The 20304-nt window shown below is 35.9% G+C and overlaps 1 protein-coding gene across 6 annotated transcripts in view; it reads left to right on the top strand.

Moving 5' to 3' along the window:
- LCLAT1 (lysocardiolipin acyltransferase 1) overlaps nt 1–20304 on the top strand; it is a 189664-nt gene that overhangs the window by 53163 nt on the left and 116197 nt on the right. For 3 of the 6 annotated variants that reach the window (XM_046662150.1, XM_046662151.1, XM_046662152.1), the window contains one exon: nt 14700–14868. The exons of 1 other annotated variant lie outside the window; for it this stretch is intronic. In XM_046662150.1, the coding sequence (XP_046518106.1) occupies nt 14704–14868 (165 nt within the window). In that variant the 5' untranslated portion in view covers nt 14700–14703. Of the gene's footprint in view, nt 1–10255; nt 10277–13798; nt 13819–14699; nt 14869–20304 lie in introns of those variants that run through there. 2 more of the 6 variants (XM_046662155.1, XM_046662154.1) reach the window with 2 other exon arrangements.

The following is a 20304-nucleotide window of genomic DNA, read 5'->3' as shown; positions in this document are numbered from 1 at the left end:
CGACTTCCCAACTTAAAGTTTTTTCCAGAATAATGGCTATATATGATTTATCCTTGGTTCTACCTCATTGCCCAGATACTTGATAAATGTGTTTCATTGATGAAAATTGCACAGCTTAGTTTCTTGAGAGTTAAGAACGTTTTCAGAATTCCTTTGCAACAGAAGTCCATTTTAGGCTGCTGTTCAATTGTTTCTCTAAAGCGGTAGTATCTTACCTTCATTTGAGTTACAAACCCCTCTGAAAAATCTAGGGATCCCTCTCTGCGTAAAAATACATATATATTGCATAACATACAATTTCCCGGGGTTTAGGAACCCTTGAATACATTTCATGAATCATCTATGGGTAAACTACCCTTTGCTGCATGAAGAATAAATTGTGGAGAGGAAACATTTAAATATTTTCTTCATTTTGCTTGTATCTATTAAAAGAAAAAATACTGTGAATGATAATTGACTTTATTTGCAAAATGATGGTGTCTTCATTCAGTTTGTATTAATGTGTAACTTTTAAAAAGTCTTTTGTTAAAGGTAATGATGTAACTATATATTTTAGAAATATTGTGATCAGTTTGTGTTGTTTCGAACAGTTGTAGTATGTAACAGAAAGAAAAATATTTTACTCCTTGTCCAGTCAAATCACTTGTTAGATGCTCCCCCCAGAACAGTGGTATTTTATGCCTTCTAGTGAATACCAATAATTTATATTAGAAAAAAATTATTGATGTCAGAATATCAATTCTTTTCATATGAATTCATTGAAATATGAATCCATATTCGTATTTCCAATATGAATAATATTGGGCCAGTGTTTTAATATTGTATAGTTCACATTTTATACTTCTCCTTAGTGGTTAGCTCTACCCTTAATGATGTATTAGTCATGGGCCCCATTCAGTCCCTTAAGAAATCTTGGCTCCTACTTTTTCACTTTGAAATAAATATTGTTGGGATTTTTTTTATTAAGTAAAAATAATACTTTTGTATACAATGTAGTAGAAAATCAACCATAGTCTCACTACACAGGGATGGCCATTGGTAACATTTTGCTGTGTTTCTGTCTCCTCTTTTTTCTGTTCAGTGATTTCAGTCTGTCTAGTTGTTGGTCCCTTTTTGTGTTCTGGCTTTATCTGCATGTGCTCTTGTTTCTAGTTTCTGAGGTGGTAGTTATCCTTATAATTTCCCTTTTCCTGTTGCATTCATGACCTCCAGGGTAGAGTTGGTTAAAATTATTCATGTCTTGGTAATCTCCCAGCTAATTAACTTTTTTGTTTTGAGATATAATTCACATACCATACAATTCACCCATTTAAAGTGTACAGGCAGTGGTTTTTAGACTGTTCACGGAGTTGTGCAGCCTTCACCACTGTCTAATTTTAAAACTTTTTTTTTACCCTCCAAACAAACTTCATACTCATTAACAGCCTCCATTCCACCTGCTTCCAGTCCTAGGGAACCACTAATCCACTTTCTGTTTCTATAGCTTTGCCTATTCTGGACATTTCGTAATAAATGAAATCATACAATAGGTGGATTTTTGTGACTGGCTTCTTTCACTAAATGTCATGTTTTCAAAGTGCATCTGTGTTGTAGCACGCATCAAGTACTTCATTTCTTTTTTTGTTGAATGATATCCACTGATAGCTATACTACTATTGTGTATCCGTGTATCAAATGATGGACATTTGGGTTGTTTCTAGTTTTTGACTATTATTAATTGTGCTGCTTTGAATATTCATGTATATGTTTTTACGTGGATATATATTTTCATTTCACTTAGGTATCTATATCTAGTAGTGGAATTGCTGGGTTATATGGTACTTTATATTTAACATTTTGGGGACTATATAATAAATAATTTGAACAAGGAAGGTAGGCTCTGGAATAAGTGGTAAGAGATATAATAGAGTTGTACTAACCAGTCTTTCTGAAATGATTTTATATAGTAATGTTTCACTTAGTGTGGGTGTATGTGGTTTTAACTTTTACATCTTAAAGGAAACCTTGTGTAATAACAGGAAATTGTTGAAATATATGAATGTGCTTGCCATTTATGTGGAAAAAAATTGGTGACATTTTCATTTTAAAAAATGTTAGTAATTCATATTGTTTGAAAAATTTGGAAGAAACAAAACCCAATAAGAATCCAGAGACTTGGGGAAAACCTCCTCGTGACTAACCAATCACTGTACAGTGTGCACTATAATAATGTCAAGTGCTCGACCTCTTTGTCTTTCCATTTCGTCCTAGCTTGACTGAGTACTATCCTTCCTCCAGCCCCAGGCCTTGTGTGCGTGCATCCTAATTCCTTCTGAATGTTTTAGTTGATTGCTTTAGCCATCTATGATCCCTTTGGGATGGAAAGAAGGCTGAGCTGGTAACTGGCGTTGGGAGATCTTAGCCTAGCTCCATCACCACTGGCTGTGCCACTATGAGCACAAGTCAGGTCCCTCAACTTTTCTGCTCCTCACTTCCTTCATTGGTGTAATGAGAGCATCATTTGTGAATTCAAAAGATGTTTAAAGCTTAGTAATCTTAATTCTAGCTCTATACTTCTAAGATTTTATAAACTGATTATCACACTTAATGATTTTTCATGAATTTGACATTTAATATTTACTTCTTTGTATTGCTTCCTTCTCTCCTTTTCAGATTTGTTCTTTTCTCTCCACCTAGGTGGGCAAAGACTAGATGTTAATATTCTTTCCAGTATCTTGCCTGAAGATGGTCAGTGTTTAATAGTAGAGATATTATTATATGAGTTTTTAATGACTGTGAATGACTCTCATGCTTATTCTCTGTTTAAGTGAAATGATTGAAATAACTTGGTAAATTTAGACAGATATTTTAACTTTTTCCTTTTTCTTTCTTTTTAAAAGTTTGCTTTTGACTAAAGTAGACAGGAGTATAGTCAGAAATGAACATGCTGTTTTTGATAACTTTTTATTTTTGGTAACTTTTTAAATAACTTTTCTGCTAGAACTTTATCCTTATGAGACTTTTGTATTTATTCATGGGTTCGTATTTCGCCTCTAGGAAGAGTTTCAGTAAACTCCTTGCTTGTTTTCTGACAGTCTATACACTTCCATTATTTAGTTCTTTAATTATACATTTTACTGGCTAGCTCTGTGTCTCATGAAGGGAAAAGCAAAACATGAGCTTAAACTTCAAGAGATAAATGCTATAAAGTAAAGTAAATGATGTTTTTGAGTAACCTTTGTTAGGCCAAGGATTCTTGGGGGTGCCGGTGTAGTTTAAGTTTGCCAAGGGTTCTTTATCATTCCTATCTCAATTTATGTTTTCAGTGGTTTTTAATTTACCTGTAAATATTTGCTTTGAGTTTAAAGTATGGCAAACAGTAATTTGGCTGAGATGTATGGGTTATTTCTACCTCAACATTTAATCATTTTTACTTTGATTATGGGATCATGGAAAAACAGGCATTACTGGCAGACTGATTTATTTTGGCTATGCTTAAGCTGCTGCTTTTTTCCTTCTTTCTTTCCTTTTTATTATATAAGTATCAAATGGAAATGTTCTCTTTTTAAAACATTACAGAAAGGTCTGTTCCTCTTCGATCACTATTCTTAGTCAAAGCCTCTTCCATCTTCATAGGGGCGACCATAGTAACATTGGTGTGCATCCTTCTAGACAGATTTATGTGTATTTACATTTATCTATATAAACCATGTGGCATACAGTTTTTTGGGGGGGATGTGATTCACCCCTTTCCCAAAATGGTATCATACTCTTTTTCATTTAGCAATACATCTTGGAGAGCTTTTCATTTCAGAAAATATAGCTTGACTTTATTCTTTCCAGTTGCTGTGTAGTGTTTCATAATGTTGAATGTACCGTAGTTTAGCTCTTCCCCCATCGATGGATATTTATTTTTCTGATTTTTTTTTTGTTACAGACAGTGCTGCAGTGAAACATCTGTTACTTGCTGTTGAGAATTTCTCTAGGGTAGATACTGAAAAGGAATTCATGATGATGGGCATATTCAAAATTATAATAGCTACTTATCAGTTTGCCCTCTGATGTTTATACTTCCTCCAGCTGTGAAGGCAAAGACACCGACAAATGATTTTTAGAATATCAAAGGCAAAACTAGACGTTTTTGCCAATCTGTGAGACAAAAATGGTGTTTTGTTGTTTTTAGTTGAATTTTCCTGGAAATAGTGAGGTGTTGAACATTTCTTTCTGGTTATTGACCATTTATATTTTCTTCCCATAAACTGGATATATCAAATTGGATTTCTTATAATGCATCCAATTTAAATTAATTATATATATAACTTTTTTGTAAATATTTGTTGAAATATGCAAATAGAAAAGTGCATAAATCACAAGTATACATCTCAGTGAATTTTCATAAAGTGTATACACCAAGTGTAACCATCACCCAAATGAAGAAACAGAGCATTACCCAAATCCTTGAACCTCCCTCCCCCCCTGTGCCCTGTCCACTCACTACCCCTGCTCCACACCTCCTAGGATAACCATTGCCCTTATTTCTGGTGTTGTAAATTAGTTTTTATGTTTTTCAGCTTTAGGTAAATAGAATCATACTCTCTGCTTCTTTCTACGTGTTAACTTTTGAATATATTTTAAGGAAAAGAATTGCATCAGAGTTTAGAGAACTATCAATATTTATACAGATAATTTCTTGTTTCACTAAACTTCATGAGCATAAGAGATAAGTAGTGTCATTTTACATAATCCTAGATGTCCTCATTTAGTTCTAAGAACTCTGAGAGTGGACTCCTCCCCCAGGGAGTTAACAGACTTGTTTACTGAAATCCAGTTGATTATTGAAAATTCTTCTTTCTTCATTTTGGGTAGATCTGAGGTTTGACTCCATTCTGCTTTTTAACGGTCCTGTTGTGTTTTATTAGAATTGGTAAACTGGTTTTATTTTGTCTAAGTGCTCTCTCACTAGAATGCCTGCTTACCTTGTACCTTCTTTTGGTATCTGGGAAAGTATTCTTTTGTGTTGCTTCAGGAAGAAAGAAACTGTGTATTTGTCCCTTTCCTGTTATTGTCTGTGTCATTTTCCCAAACAGGTAAAGGTGCCAGAGCACCTTTATCCATTATTTTATACATTATTCTTTCAGCTTCCCCTGCCTGCCTATGAATGCTTAATTGATATGAAAAGGTGTTTTAGGTTCTGTCTTTTTGGCTTATTTTTGTTACTTGTTTCTTTTGGTGATTTGCTTATTAAAGGACTATACCTTTTTGTCTTCAGAATATCTTGAACATAAATTCTTAAATAAAAATTTCTAGTGATTTCCTGATACTGTGCTTTAGTAGAGACTTGGTTTTTTTTTTTTTAATTAATTAGTGAAATAAAGAAAGAGATCACTACAGATGACAGTCTTTTAAATTTATTTTTAATTAGTAATTTACTTCCTAACGAATTTAAAGTGATTTATAATAAAAGATGTATGTGATAATGCCAACAGGAATAAAAATAGAAGATTATGAGAAGAGAAAGAGATAATAACTGTAATCTTTGCTTCTAGAATTGAATGTTAATTTTAGCCGTGAGCCTCTGGTTTTTGAGACTTGAAAGGACAATGAATGAGGTTTTCATTGGGGAATAAGGAAGCATATCATTAAAGCAGGCAAGACAGATGTGCTTATGTGAAGTAAATTCTGAAAAATGCAGAAATGTTTATCAGAATCATGTCATGCAAATTAACATGCATCCAGGGATTTTAAAATGTATTGGTGGATTTAAAAGAAATTAACTCATAAATATTTCACTTATGTTTGTGAAAAAACTAAATCAGTGTGATTGTGTATGGGTGTGAAGTATTCATCTAGCTTACAAGAGTAGTACATAAAGAGCATGTCCCTTAAATTATTTAAATAATGAACACAGTTAAATTCTTTCAGATTGTAGAATAATCTCAATAATCAGGCTATGATTGTTTTAGCTATCTGATAAAACATTTTTATTTTCATTGCTAAGTGATCATTTTGCAATAATTGTTATATATATGCAATAATTGACATTAGTGTTCACGCTTTCATTTTATGTATTTGATTTTGTCATTTGAATCAAGATCAACATGTTGCTTATTTATTTTGGCATAGTCTTGGAAAAATTATAAAGTGTCCCATATATTTGTCTCTACTGATTCCCCAGGGTTGCTTTTTCTAGCAGAGTATTTGATTGGGGATGGTAACAGAGAGATAGTTTAAACTTCAATTGATTAATGTGTTCTTAAAATTTTTATAAGTAAAATATTTTTAATTATAAAGTAACATTTATCATTTATAAAATTAGAGTAATATGAAAGTATGTGAATTAAAAAGTGAAAGCTCTGTTCCCTCCCTGTTTCCACAAAGGATGGTAATCTATAAAAACATTTTTGTTGTTGTTGCTAATACAGCATATAATTAGAAGAGTGTATAGTATACAGTGTGTGCAGACAAAAATAGCTGTTGATAGAATATTCTTAAATTATTGTTGGTGAACATATAACTAGCCACAATTCTTAGGAAATAGAATGTTTCCAGTACCTTAGAAGCCGCCCGTCCCCCCCCCCCCACCATGACAACTATTATCCTTTTATATTAGTCATTATTTTACTTCAGAATTTTACTTATGTATGTATCCCTAAACAATATGTTTATAATTTTTTTGAAAACTTGAGAAGTAAAAATAATGTGTCTAACACTACCACCATTAGATGAAGACTTCTTGGGGTACAGAGTCTCTGGGTGATAGTCAGACCTCATCTTCCCAGAGGGTTGACCAAATCCTTGTAATGGGCTAATTCAGCATAAATGAGTCTTGGAAAACTATAGTCCCGGGCTTACTACAGTCAGGGCATCTGGCAGGACTCTGCAGGTGTTGGCTGTCTGGTGGGAAGTTTCTCCTAAATTCACCATGCCCTCCTTCCACCTCTCAGGAGTAGGTCAAAGCAGAGTACTTATGATACATAAAGTGAGTGTCTTCAGCTGATCTGGCAGCCACAGATGGGAAGGAGAGCAGGAATTTTATCAGCACAGCTTCAAGATTAGAATCTGTGGCAGGTTCACCTGGGCATTCTGTTCTTGGCTCAAAAAGATGGTTTGTTTGGCAGCTAGGATTTTGGTGACAAAACTTTGAAAGACTTTCTCTTTGAGTCACCCTTCCCCAACTTCGGCTAGATGCCTTCTCTGTTTTGTGCATGACTGTTATCCTGGGATCTCCTTTTATGATCATCTTGGAGATTCCCTTGACCTCTCACATAAGTTGGATCTCTTGTTTCCAAGATTTCAAGTCTCCCTCAGTCTTTGTTTACTCTTTTGTTTTGGCAGAGCCATTTTCCAATAACTTCTTGTAAAAAGATTATATGGGAGGTAACTTTGAGACCTTGTGGGTATGATAGCATTATTCTGCTGTCCTTACACTTGACTGATAGAGCGACTGGATGGAATAATTTTCCTGAGAATTTTGTAGGCATTGTTCTGTTTTTGTCGTGTTTTTGGTATTGCTACCTAGAAGTCCAAAGTCAATCCAATTTTTGATCCCTTGTATGTGCCCTGTCTTTATCTTTTCTAGAAGTTTTGTAGAATGTCCTTTGTCTCCTTTATTCTGAAAGTTACAGTGATATGCCTTGGTGATAATGGTTTTCATCCATTATCCTAGCTTTCAGCAGGCTCTGTTAAGGAGGAATGTCATGTCCTTCATTTCAGGGGAATTTTCTTGAATTGTTTTGTTGCTGATTTCCTCCCCTCCAATGATTTGTGTGTGGAACCTCCTGTCTTGGTCCTCTAATATTCTTTCTACTTTCATCTCTTTATCTTCTGCTTGACTTTTTAGGGGACTTCCTCAGCTTTATTTTCTAACTCTTCTGTTGAGTTTTTAACTTTTGCTAAACATTTGCTATGTTTTAAACTTCTAATAGCTCTTTTATTCTCTGAATGTTTCCTTTCTTTGTTTTATTTAAATTTTTTTTTTCCCACAAGAACATGTTATTCTTGTTTACTGGAGGTAGTATTTCCTGTCTTTCTGAAAATGTTAAAGATAATTTTCTTCTCCTTAAATAGTTTGTTTCCTTTAAGTATACTTCTCCCTGTTTTAGTCTCTAATGTGTTGAATTCTTTGCTCAGATGTCTCATTATCCTTTCATAATAAAAAATAAGGGACTTAAAAAGCCAGTTAGAAGCTTGCATGTATGTGAGGCTTATATGAACTTTCAGCTTCACTGTAGGGTGATTTCGGTGGACTGTTTATTAAGGAACCACCAGTGTTTGTATGTTTTCATCTTTCCTCATGGTCTGGTCAGTTCCCTAGAGAAGTGTGCTCCAGTGGTCTGCTTAGTGTTGGTGCTATTCAATACAGTAGCTTCTAGCCACATGCGGCTATTTAAATTTAAATACAATTAAATTAATAATTCAGTTCCTCAGTTGAACTAGCCACATTTCAAGTGCTCAGTAGCCTCATCCAGCAGTTTGCCTACATAATGGATAGCACAGCTATTGAACATCTCCCTCATTGCAGAAAGTTTTACTGGGGAGCAGTGGACTAGGACTAAAATCTTGTCACCAGCCATCTGAGAGCCCAGTGAGGGGAGACTGCCTGGGGTCTCAGCATTCTGGATTCAGTAGGTCTATGGTCAGTTAGTCCCACTGTTCTTAGAGTGGTAACTGTGCCCTAATCTGGGTATCCCCTAGTCCAGAAACCCTGTTTGTTTCCAGAGAAGACAATGGTTTAAACAATATGCTTAACTCTTTCTGTTACTTTTCTTACCCATTATTTACTTGTTGGCCTTTAAATCTTTTACTGGTCCCAGTTCTGAACTTCCCACTGCATTTTCTGGGAATACCCCTGGTTATAGGTTCTTTATCTCACCTCTCTCAGTATAAAGTGTTAGAGACTTGTTGTTAAGAAACCAAGTCCCTTATTTCTTCACTTGTAAATACTACTGATAAAATTAATACCCTAGTTTTGAGGCTTTTGTTAGGATTGGATGAGAATGTTTGTGAAGTGCTTGTTTTAGGACACACTTGACATTGTTAAGGTATATAGCAGGGTCTTTTTAAAACCTCAAATTAACAAATTCTCTATGGTATATCACTTCCCCCACTAAGTTCATGTGAGATAAGTAGAACAGAATAAAGGCCCATTGAGATTAGGATACTGGACAGTTGGCCAGATTATTGCTATCTAAATGATTTGTTTTTTGAGACCAGCCTTGCAGTATTCCAATTGCAACTTTGAATTTCAGCAAAATTACAGATTACTTACATGTCATAGATCTTTGGGTTGTTCATGAATAGTTGAATCTGTAGATGTTAAATGTATAAAAACCAAGGGCCTTCTGTAAAGTGCCTGGCAAATATTAGGTGTTCAAAAGGTAGGCCTTTGAGAGAATTTTTCTCAACCTCCTCACCTGTAAGCATCCAGCTTAAGTGATATGGTCATGATCCTGAGGCTGTTGAGTGGTGGAGCTGGATCAGATGCTCCTGGCTCACAGACTTCTCTGATACTAGCATCTGTCAATGCTGACTGGGGTTTTTGCCAACAAGTCCCACGGACTGTCAGTTTTAAAGGGCAGAACTCTTTGCTGGTTAAGCTCTTTGCTGTTAAGGCTTTAATAAAACCAATCTGTATATTAGTTGAGTCCATGCTTATATGTACCATAGCACTTTTAATCCTAAACATAAGTCATATGCCAGGTTTTTCCTATGTGGGGTGACATGCTAAAGGTGTTCTTGACTATACTGGCCTGGATGTGTACACTTTGTCCCTAGGGGCTGTGCCCTTGTGACTTCTTTCAGCTCCCCAGTGTGTACCTACCCTATACTTCATTAATACCCAATGAGTTATAGTCCCCTGCTTAAGCCATGCTATTTCAAGATTTCTGTGACTCTGCATGTTTTGTTTTACTGCCTGGAAAAAAACTGTCTCCTCCCCCAGTCTCTCATACTCTTAAGAGTCTAATGTCTCCTTTAATCCCTTTTAGCAGAGTTCATTTTGCTTTGCTGTGATCTACCCATAACACTTGTTGTATACCTTTGTTATAGTATGTATCACACTGAACTGCAATCATTTCTCAGAACACTTAGCTTCCCTGTTAGACTATGAGAGCAATGCTAGTTAACATTTGAATTGTTACGTGAGTAAACTAAGGAGATTTTATGAAGTATAATATCTTTCTTTCCTGAGCATGGAACTGTAGGTATCCCTAATGGATTCCATTAATCCTTGTCAGGGAATATCCTCCCACATTGTCATACTCCACGAATAATATATGCAACTGAATAAGAAGTCCAGGTGGGCTATGTTTTGGTTCTTGTATTCTCTTTTGCCTTTGTTTGATATTGCTGTCATTTGAATCAGACCTGATTAGACAGCGTGGGCAAGCATCAGAATCAGATGCTTATGAGCCAGGAAGTTAGTGGGGTGAGAGATCTTATTAACTCATTGGAGGGAGAGTGGTCTTACAGGAAAAAATTCTTGGGTTACTTTGAAGTAGGCATAGCTTTTCCAGTTTAGTTTTTTATCTCTGGATCCATTAAACATGGATATGCCATTTTTAAATTATGATTATTTCTTTTCCAAATGGCTTTTTTTGAGAATGCTATCAGTATTATACAAAGAATACACAAAAATACTAAATTGCAGTGTTTGTAATTACTTTTCAATGATCTGGCCTTTGTTTTAAAGGATTTTAAAAGACTAGATGTTTAATTTACTATATTTAACCAAACTTTCCTTGAGCAGAAGCTGGCAACCTCTGTCTTCAGCTCTTCCCAGGTTTTTGTGTGCTATACGATATGTTAGGTACTAGGGAATATTAAGGTAAGAAAGACACTAGGTTTCTTCACTAAGTTCCTGTGGACTTCTGAAATTCAGAATAAGTTTTGCATGAGGTGTTAAAATTTTAGTTTAGAATTGTGACATCTTTATTTTATGGACTAGCTCTTTTAAAGTGTGTTTATGTGTTTAATTACAAAAGTGATACATTCTTGAAAAAGAAGCATAGTGTAGCATCTTAGACTGTGTGTGGACTCAGCCAACAAATTACCTGGATTCAAATGTCAGCTTTACCATTTACTAGCTGTAGAGTCTGGAGCACATTATTTAACCACTTTGTGCCTCAATATTCTTACATCCTCAATATCCTTATATATAAAGTGTAAGGTAATGAAAGTACCTATAGCATGTGAGTATTGGGAGTGTTAAGTTCAGGCATGTGAAATATATGAAACAGTTCCTGGCATACCTAAAAGCTTGATGTATTTTACATATTATTACAGTTGAAATAATCCAGAAATGTAGAATTCTCTAAATCATAAGAGCATAGTGACTATTCTGTCAGATTTTATCTCACATAGCATAATCTTTTAAATTGATTTTTTATCCTACATACAGTAAAAATAACTTTTTTATGTACGCTCTGTGAATTTCAACAAATGCATAGTCTTGTAACCATCACTGTGATCAAGAAACAGAAGTTTCCTCAACTGCCAAAGCCTCCCCTGTGCTGCCCCTTCCTGGTTAACCCTCTCCCCTCCCCCACCTTTGGCAACCACTGATCTGGTTCCTCCTCCTGTAGTTTTGCCTTTTCTAGAATGTCATATAAATAAAATCATATAGTAAAAAAGAAATCATACGTTTTGGGTCTGGCTTCCGTTACTCAGCATAGTGCATTTGAGATTAACTCAGGATGTTGCATGTGTCAGTAGTTTGTCTTTATTGCTGAGTACTGTTCCAGTCTATGGGTATAGTACAGTTTGTTTATCCAATTACCCCTGACTGACATTTGGGTTGTTTCTAGTTTTTGGCAAATATAAGTAATGATGCCATAAACAATCATGTACAGGTTTTTGTGTCAACAGAAGTTGTTTTTTGTCCTGGATATTCAGTAGTGGGATTGCTGGGTTATATGGTGCGTGTACGTTTAACATTTTAAGAACCCACCAAACTGTTTTCCAGAGTGGCCATACCATTTTGCATTTTCACCAGCAATGTGCTTGAGTTCTGATTGCTTTGCATCCTTGTCAGCACTTGGTATTGCCGGTTTTTTTATTTTTAAAATTTTAGCTATTCTAAATAAGTATATAGCCAGCATAATTCATAACCATAATTCTTAAATCAAACTCTTGAGACTTGGAAGAAGGTATGTAGAATGGGACTAGATTAAATGCAGAGCCAGGGAGGAGCTCATAAGGAGGAGATGGAGAGACCATTAGATTTGTGAGAGCTTGGTATGTCTATCTTATTCACTGTTGTATCCCAAATTGACTAGCACACTGCCTGGCACACAGTAGGAATCTCTTTGTATATTTATTGAATCATTCAACAAATGATTGAGAGATTAGGGAATAAACCTACCCTAGGTTGGAAAAGTAATTCTAGATTAGGCTTGGTCTGAGTAATCCCAGTATATTCATGTGACACGTCCCTTTATGTCTGTTTAAGTCTGTGTTTAAATACATGTTTAAAAGTTAATTCAGTTCTGTGATTCCCAGCAGTTTTGCAGGAAGAAGCAGAAGGCAGAAAAGACTTGATGTCCTAACTGGTTATGTGGATTTATGAAAGTCTTCTTAACTCTTCTGGTCCTCAGCTTCATCACTGTAAAATGAAAAGCTTTTTTTAAAATTTTTAAATTTTTTTTTTTTTTAGGAAGATTAACCCTGAGCTACCATCTGCCACCAATCCTCTTCTTTTTTTGCTGAGGAAGATTGGCCCTGAGCAAACATCGGTGCCCATCTTCCTCTATTTTGTATGTGGGGCGCCTGCCACAGCATTGGCTTGATAAGCAGTACATTGGTCCACACCTGGGATCTGAACTGGCGAACCCCGGACCACCAAAGTAGAACTTGCGAACTTAACCGCTACATCACCAGGCTGGCCCCTAAGATGAAAAGATTTTATTAGATTCTATCTAAGCTCCTTTAACTATATATATTTTTTTGTAATCATATCAAATGTGAAATAGTTTAGTAAGTGAGGAAGAGACATGCCAAAGCCTTCGATGGGGAAGGGTGGGCGGCAGGTATATATGGCTACAATGTGAAGTGCGGCGCCTCAGGGAGTTTAGGGGTGCGTGTCTAAACACAGAGCTAGCTGATGGCTAATAAGACAGAAGCAAACAGTGGATAGCAAAAGGTAGTTGCAGGGTTTACCAATAGAGTAGCACTATTGCAAAATTTTTTTTCCCCCTATTAAGAAAAGCTTTAAATTAAATTAAAGACTGGAGAGAAGCTTCCTGTAGTGTCTTTTAATGCGAAGAGGAGGACCTGAGCCTCAGAGAAAGCAAAGCTGAGGGTGTAGAAACAGAAACCATTCTGGGCCCTGTGTGAATTTTAACTGTTGGGCCACAACTTTCCATTGGTCTTTTTCTCTGCCCTCACTCCCCCACCCCCTCACCCCACGTCTTAGAAGTTCAGATCTAGAGTTTAGCAAAAAGCCAGTTCTTAGCAGATATTCCTTTTGTACTTGAAGGATTTTGTACATGCCCTGTCAAGTTATCAGTAGATATTTAAAAATATGCTCAGTACCCAGATAAACCTGATTCTGTTTTAAGGGTTTTGACCTGTTTTGTTGTTTGTCTAACATTTCATAAAGCATGATGACGTTTGAAATTTTGTATCTGTTTCCTGTTGTGATTCTTCTTTTTTTTTGTTTTTTTTTTTGAGGAAGATTAGCCCTGAGCTAACTGCTGCCAATTATTCTCTTTTTGCTGAGGAAGACTGGCCCTGACTCACATCCGTGCCCATCTTCCTCTACTTTATATGTGGGACACCTACCACAGCATGGCTTGCCAAGCAGGATCCAAACTGGCGAACCCCCGGCCACTGAAGCGGAACGTGCGTGCTTAACTGCTGCGCCACCGGGCCGGCCCCTCTGATTCTTTTTAAATATTCAGAGGTCTTGATTACTGGAATACCTTCTTTAATAAATACATTTTAAGGCCATTATTGTTTTCATAGTTTTAATATTTCCAACAGTTTTGTTATTCTGAGGCAAACCATATTTTTGCTCTAATATATTTGAGGTTGTAAAATCAAATGTTTCATTATTCATTTTAGACTGTAGAGCACCAATATTATCTTCTTCTGGTTATGAGGACCCCCAAAAGTAAACCTTTGGCAAATAGTTTAGGAAAGTGAGTGAGGAGTCTGACTTCTCTTTAACTTTTCAGCTCATAAAGAGCCAGTTTAAGACCAAATGGCCAAAGACATTACTTTCAGATTCTAATGTAGAGAATTAACATTTTTAGATTTTTAAAAAATTTTATAGTGCACTCTGTAAAATTGCCCTCACTTTTAGGCATAGTTACCCTTAGGAAACTGCTCTGGAGTTCTTAGTCCATTAAGTCTAAAAAAACTCTGGAATATTTTAAGATTTTGTGCTGGATTACATCCTGGAAAAGAAAATATACAGTTTTATGTTAATAGTAATAACCAGATAAAAAACAAAGGCTTCTTACCCTAGGTAGCTTTTTTTTTGGAGATCAGACGTTTACTCTGTCGAAGAGTATCAATTTCTGATGTACTGACAACTTGTTAGGCCTGTAGGACGTGTAGGAGGGTCACCTCTATGGTATTCGAGCTCTCATACCCTTTATCAGAGCCTCTTCTGTGGCCCTGTAATTAAATATTATTTTATGCATCATTTTGAAATTGTATTTGGGCAGGGCGGTTAAATGTACAGTAACAAAATATATCCGTTTTTTTATATCTTTCAGAATCATGGTGTCATGGAAAGGGATTTACTTTATACTCACACTGTTTTGGGGAAGCTTTTTTGGAAGCATTTTCATGCTGGGTCCCTTTTTACCTTTGATGTTTATAAACCCATCTTGGTATCGCTGGATCAACAACCGCCTTGTGGCAACCTGGCTCACACTTCCGGTGGTAAGTTACACACCAGAGAAGGAGACTGTCTGTACCAAAGTAGCCCAACCTATTGATTTTTATTTTGTTAGTTGGATTTGATCAAATGTTAGAAGAAACATTGAAGTCCTTCCTGTTACGTAAGGACACATTAGAATTGAGAGAGGGAAATACAGAAACTAGAGAGAAATAGAAATAATTCATGTCCTTGAAGTAAAATATCTAATTAAGAGCTATATTCCAAAGTTGACTTTCTTCTATATTCTTCACAAATTTTCTTTTTCATTTTCCTTCACTGAGGTATTATTTACATATAGTAAAATATACAAATCTAGAGAGATTGAAGAATTTTAACATTAATTTTATTTTGTGTTTCCATTTATTTTACAAAACAATGACAAAAATGGATTCAGATGGCAAACTTTTTTTAAACTTGTGACAATGATGTGATTGATTGAATTCTTCTCAGTAACCGCAGAATTTAGGAATAAAGTGATTTCCTATCTGTGGGCTAGGTTAACAACATTTGCAAGTTAGATGTGCATACAAAATGAGCAATAGCTTCTTGGAACAGCCAGGTATTCTCTGTAAGATCAGTGCATACTACTCTGAGCACATCTCTCTGATCCTGAGCTGGCAAGTTCCTGTAGGATTCCAGTCCAGACTCCTCCCTTGTCTGGGACTCTCTGTTGCTGCTAATCAGCAGTGCCTTCTCCAAAAAGTGGAGTGATGTGCATGCAGCTGCCTTTACCTTGAATAGCTGTATTTCCTGAGAGTGTTCTGTGCCTTCTTTTTCCTGAGCAACACCTAGAACTTGTTGACCTGTTATGGTGGAGGTGATGACTATAATACCTGAAAGGAAAACAAGAAGGGAATCCTCTTCCTTCAATTGTTGAAGGAAATTAAGTTGTCTGTTTCTCCTCAGGCAGATTGCCATTGTTATGTTTCTAGAGAGGAAAGTACTGTGCTAATGCTATAGACCCTTCAGGTGGAGGTCAATTGGGAAATATTTCCTGAAACAGTGGTGAGTGTTCCTACCTTGATGGAGTAGAAGTTTCTTAAAATTTCTGTAAATTGAATTTCGATAAATCATTTACAGTACACCCTGTTTTTCATATTTTAAAAAGGAATCCTGTGATGAATAATTTTACAAATTGCATTCATATTGTCTACAAGGTTAATTTGTTTTTAAATTTTTATTCAGATGTCTGTTTTATGAAATGTGGTATACTGTTAGACTAAAAGTAGTCCCCTATCTCTCTCTCTCCCTATGCCCTCTTCCTCTTTCCTTCCCCTTTTCTTTTCTGTATTTCCACTTAAAGTTATCTGATCTACAGGCACAAAGAAAGGGACGATAGCATACTGGTGGATAATAAATAACTGTGCTTTGGTTGCATATTTAATTCAGATATAAGGAGAAAAATTTGAAGGTTTCATTAAAAGCAAAAATCAAAGTAAAATCCCAAGGGTAATGATGGTCATAGCTGTTGAGAACTTAGGTGGCAGATATTGTGCTAAGTGCTTTGGGAGGATGGCTTCATTTCAGGTGCCACCATTGTCCCCATCTTACAGAAGAGGAAATAGGAACTTTGAGAAATTAAATAATTTTCTCAAGGTCATGTGCATAAGCAAATTATTTAAGCACAGCTGAGGTTAAACCTAGATTGTCTTCTGCTTTTAGACCCTTAGGTGGTAGGAAAACCTTCAGGGATTGATTCCCATTGGTAACAAGTTCATTCATGATTGGTTCTAAAGAAGAAGGTTTGCAATTCTTTCAAGCCGGGGAATGCCTGACTTGAGAAAAAACCTATCTGAGAAAGTGGTAACTAGTAATAAAATCAGTCTCTATTTTAAGTAACTAAAATAAAATCAGTAATAAAATCAGTAGTGTGATGATTTCCTCACAGTGGAAGACAAAAGTTGGCAAGAAACAGTCATAGAAAGCCTTCTCATTTGCTAGAGAGCCAAAGACACAGATTGCTGAGATACCTGGAACAAGGTACATATTAATAAATAATTGTTGAGTGAATAGACAAACACAAAGAAGTTTCAAGGTCACACTGCCCAAACTTTGGTATCAGGGTTGTGCTGGCTTCATAAAAGTAGTTGTGCAAATGTTTCCCCCTCTTCTGTTTTTTGAAAGACAATTTTATGTATAATAAAAAGAAGGTTGTAAATATATATATGTTTTTGTTCATGGCTTAGGGATTACATAATATATCTTTAGTGTACTTAGAGTTGATATTTACCTACCTCATATAAAGTGTAAGACCGTTGTAACAGTGTAGTGCATTTATTCTCACATCCTTTGTGCCGCTGTTGTCATAGTACATCTACTTAAATAATAAACTTCATAATACAGAGTCAACTTTTTGCTTTAAATGGTTACTTTTAAAGAAATGAGAAGAAGAAAAATATGGTCTTTTATTTATCTAAATATTTTCCATTTATACTGTTCTTTATTCTTCCTGTATATTAGAGTTTCCATCTAGTGTCATTTTCCTTCAGCCTAAACAACTACTTAAGCTCTTCTTCTAGTGAGGGATCTTGCAGATGAGTTCTGTTTTCATTTATCGATGCAAATAATCCATAATCAATCTATAAATCAAAATTGGGGTGAATTGGGAGCCAGCCCCGTGGTTAAGTTCGTGTGCTTTGCTTTGGCGGCCCAGGGTTTCGCCTGTTTGGATCCTGGGTGTGGACATGGCACCGCTCATCAGGCCATGCTGAGGAGGTTTTCCACATAGCACAGCCAGAAGGACCTGCAACTAGAATATACAACTATGTACTGGGGGGGGTGCCTAGGGGAGAAGAAAGAAAAAAAAAAGATTGGCACCTGAGCTAACATCTGTTACCAATCTTTTAAAAACAAAAATTGGGGTGAGTTTATTATGAGCCATGTCTGAGGACTATAGCCCGAGTGCTTCCTTCCCCATGGAAGGAAGGGCACCAAAGACATGGGGTGTACAGAGTGGTTATATACTGTCTTGGAACAAAGAGCATGCATCACATATAACAGGAATATCTCTTTTACTAGTCATGAGATGCTTAGCTGGCACAGCAGCTTGGTGGTCAGCAGGTCAGCGGTCACAAGGTGAGCACAGTAGGTCAGTAATAATTAATCCTTAGTTTCCAGGAAGAGATGCTTATCCTTAAAGAAATGCCCATATGGGAGGAAGCTACATCCTATCTTTAAGGGCATCATTCTTGTCTTTGGGACATAGTAAATGTTTAAAGCAGATGTAGAATGCATGCTCAACAGGCCACGTCAGGCCCTTTTGGAAAAACAAGGTCAGGTCGATTTAGTTTTATACCAAATGTCTTCCTCATATACTCCAGTATATCCTATTGCTTTTCATTTACTTGTCACATTTAATTGAAGATTTCTTTATTTTGCCTTCATTTTTCAAGGATAGTGTTGCTGATTATAAAATTTCTGGGATGACATTTTTTTCATTCTAGTGTCTTATGGTCTCCATTGTTTTTGATGAAAAGCCATCGTACAATTTTTTTTTTTTTTTAAAGATTGGTACCTGTGCTAACAACTGTTGCTAATCTTCCTTTTTTTTTTTTTTCTGCTTTATCTCCCCAACCGCCCCCCTGTACACAGTTGTATATCTTAGTTGCAGGTCCTTCTAGTTGTGGGATGTGGGACGCCACCTCAATGTGGCCTGACGAGTGGTGCCATGTCTGCGCCCAGGATCTGAACCCTGGGCCGCCACAGCGGAGTGCACGAACTTAACCACTCGGCCACGGAGCTGGCCCCTATCATACAATATTGTTGCTTCCCTTTATGCACTGTGTCATATTTCTATGGCTGTTTTCAAGATTTCTCTTTGTTTTTTAGCAGTTTAATTATGATATGCCTGGGTATAGTTTTCTTTATATTTATTTTGCTGTGTTTCATTGGGCTTCTTAGATCTATAGCTTTGTTTTTTCCAAATTAGGAAATTCTGGGCCATTATTTGTTCACATACTTTTTTCTTCCACATTCACTTTCTCCTCTTCTTTTGGGACTACAATTATATGTATGTTAGGTTGCTTATGTTGTCACACAGGTCACCAAGTTCACTGACCCTTTTTTTTTTTTGCCATCTCTAATCTGCTTTTTTGTTTATACAGTGCATTTAAAATACTGTACTTTTAAGTTCTAGAATTTATGTTGGGTTCTTTATTTGTTTATTTCTTTTTTGAGATTCCTCATCTATTTATTGTTATGAGCGTGTTTTCTTTTCAGTCAGGTGGGTGGTAAGTCTAGTGCTGTTTGCTCTGTCAGGGCTGGAAGCAGCACTTACCCTCCTTACTCTTTTTTTCCTCCCCTGTAGCATGTACTTTGCACTGAGTATTTGTACGATTCCTACATTATTGGTATGGATCCTCCTTATTCTTTTAGGCAAAATTTCTTTTTCCTTCCTTAATAGAAGGGTGTTTTGTTTTGTAACTTGTGTTTATTGCAAAAGTAGGATCCCTGACCATTCATCCAGCAACTATTTATTAAGTGTCCACCATGTGCCAAGCATTTTGCTAGGATGTAGTGATGAACAGGACAGATATGACCTCTGTCCTTGAAGAGATAATAGTCTTCTACCTTAACTGTCTTCCTTAGTTTTAGATTTACACAGCTTGACTAGTTTCTTTTCTGACTTTCATTTGCCTGAAAGACTTCCCAGGCAAATGAAAAATCTAACCTTTTAGAGTTAGATTTTTAAATCAGCTTTAAAGTTGTGAAGTCCAGTGTTTCATTGCAGACCTCAAAACTACCATTTAATATAAAATATTCATTTTGTGGTATTGCTTTAACTGCTATCACTAGCTCATTTACAAAGTGATTATTTCTCCATAAAATATCATATTTATGTTAAATATGTTGTTCACTTCACATAAAATTAACCATCATAAGTAGATATTTCTAAAAAGTCAACACACTGTCTAAATGTTAAATAATTCCATTTATAGTCATTATAAAACCAGTTAAAGTTTTCACTTTTTCAAGTCATTTACATGACTCGTTTTAGATTTTCATTTCATCATCTGTAAAATAAGGAAATTGAAATAGATTATTTTTTGAGATTCATTCCAGGTTCAGCTTTGTATATCTGATTCTAAAGCAAACATTTAGAGGTAAATGATTTTTTGGCAATAGTCATATATTGCTACTGTGCTTCATTTTCTTTAATGTGTCATCAATTTTCCATAGTATATAATCTTTTGATTAGGAATCATGTGTTTTTGGCTGAACCTCTCTGTCAAAACCTTAAGAGTTTTGAAAATTTTCTTGTAGTTACTACATTGTAGAAATCGTTGCAATTGTAATGTGTTACAGTGTCCAATCAATTTCAGTTTTTTGGAGAGCTGGTATAAGCAGAGTGCTTATTGGCACAGGCATGGAGACAGACATTTGGTTTCGTGATTGGTCTTACCACTTTCTAGTCATTTGAACTTGGCTAAGCTACTTGG

This window comes from Equus quagga, chromosome 5 (assembly GCF_021613505.1).
Source record: "Equus quagga isolate Etosha38 chromosome 5, UCLA_HA_Equagga_1.0, whole genome shotgun sequence".
Taxonomy (NCBI): domain Eukaryota; kingdom Metazoa; phylum Chordata; class Mammalia; order Perissodactyla; family Equidae; genus Equus; species Equus quagga.
The sequence above is the reverse complement of the archived record's forward strand: the minus strand, read 5'-3'. Positions and strand labels throughout refer to the sequence as shown.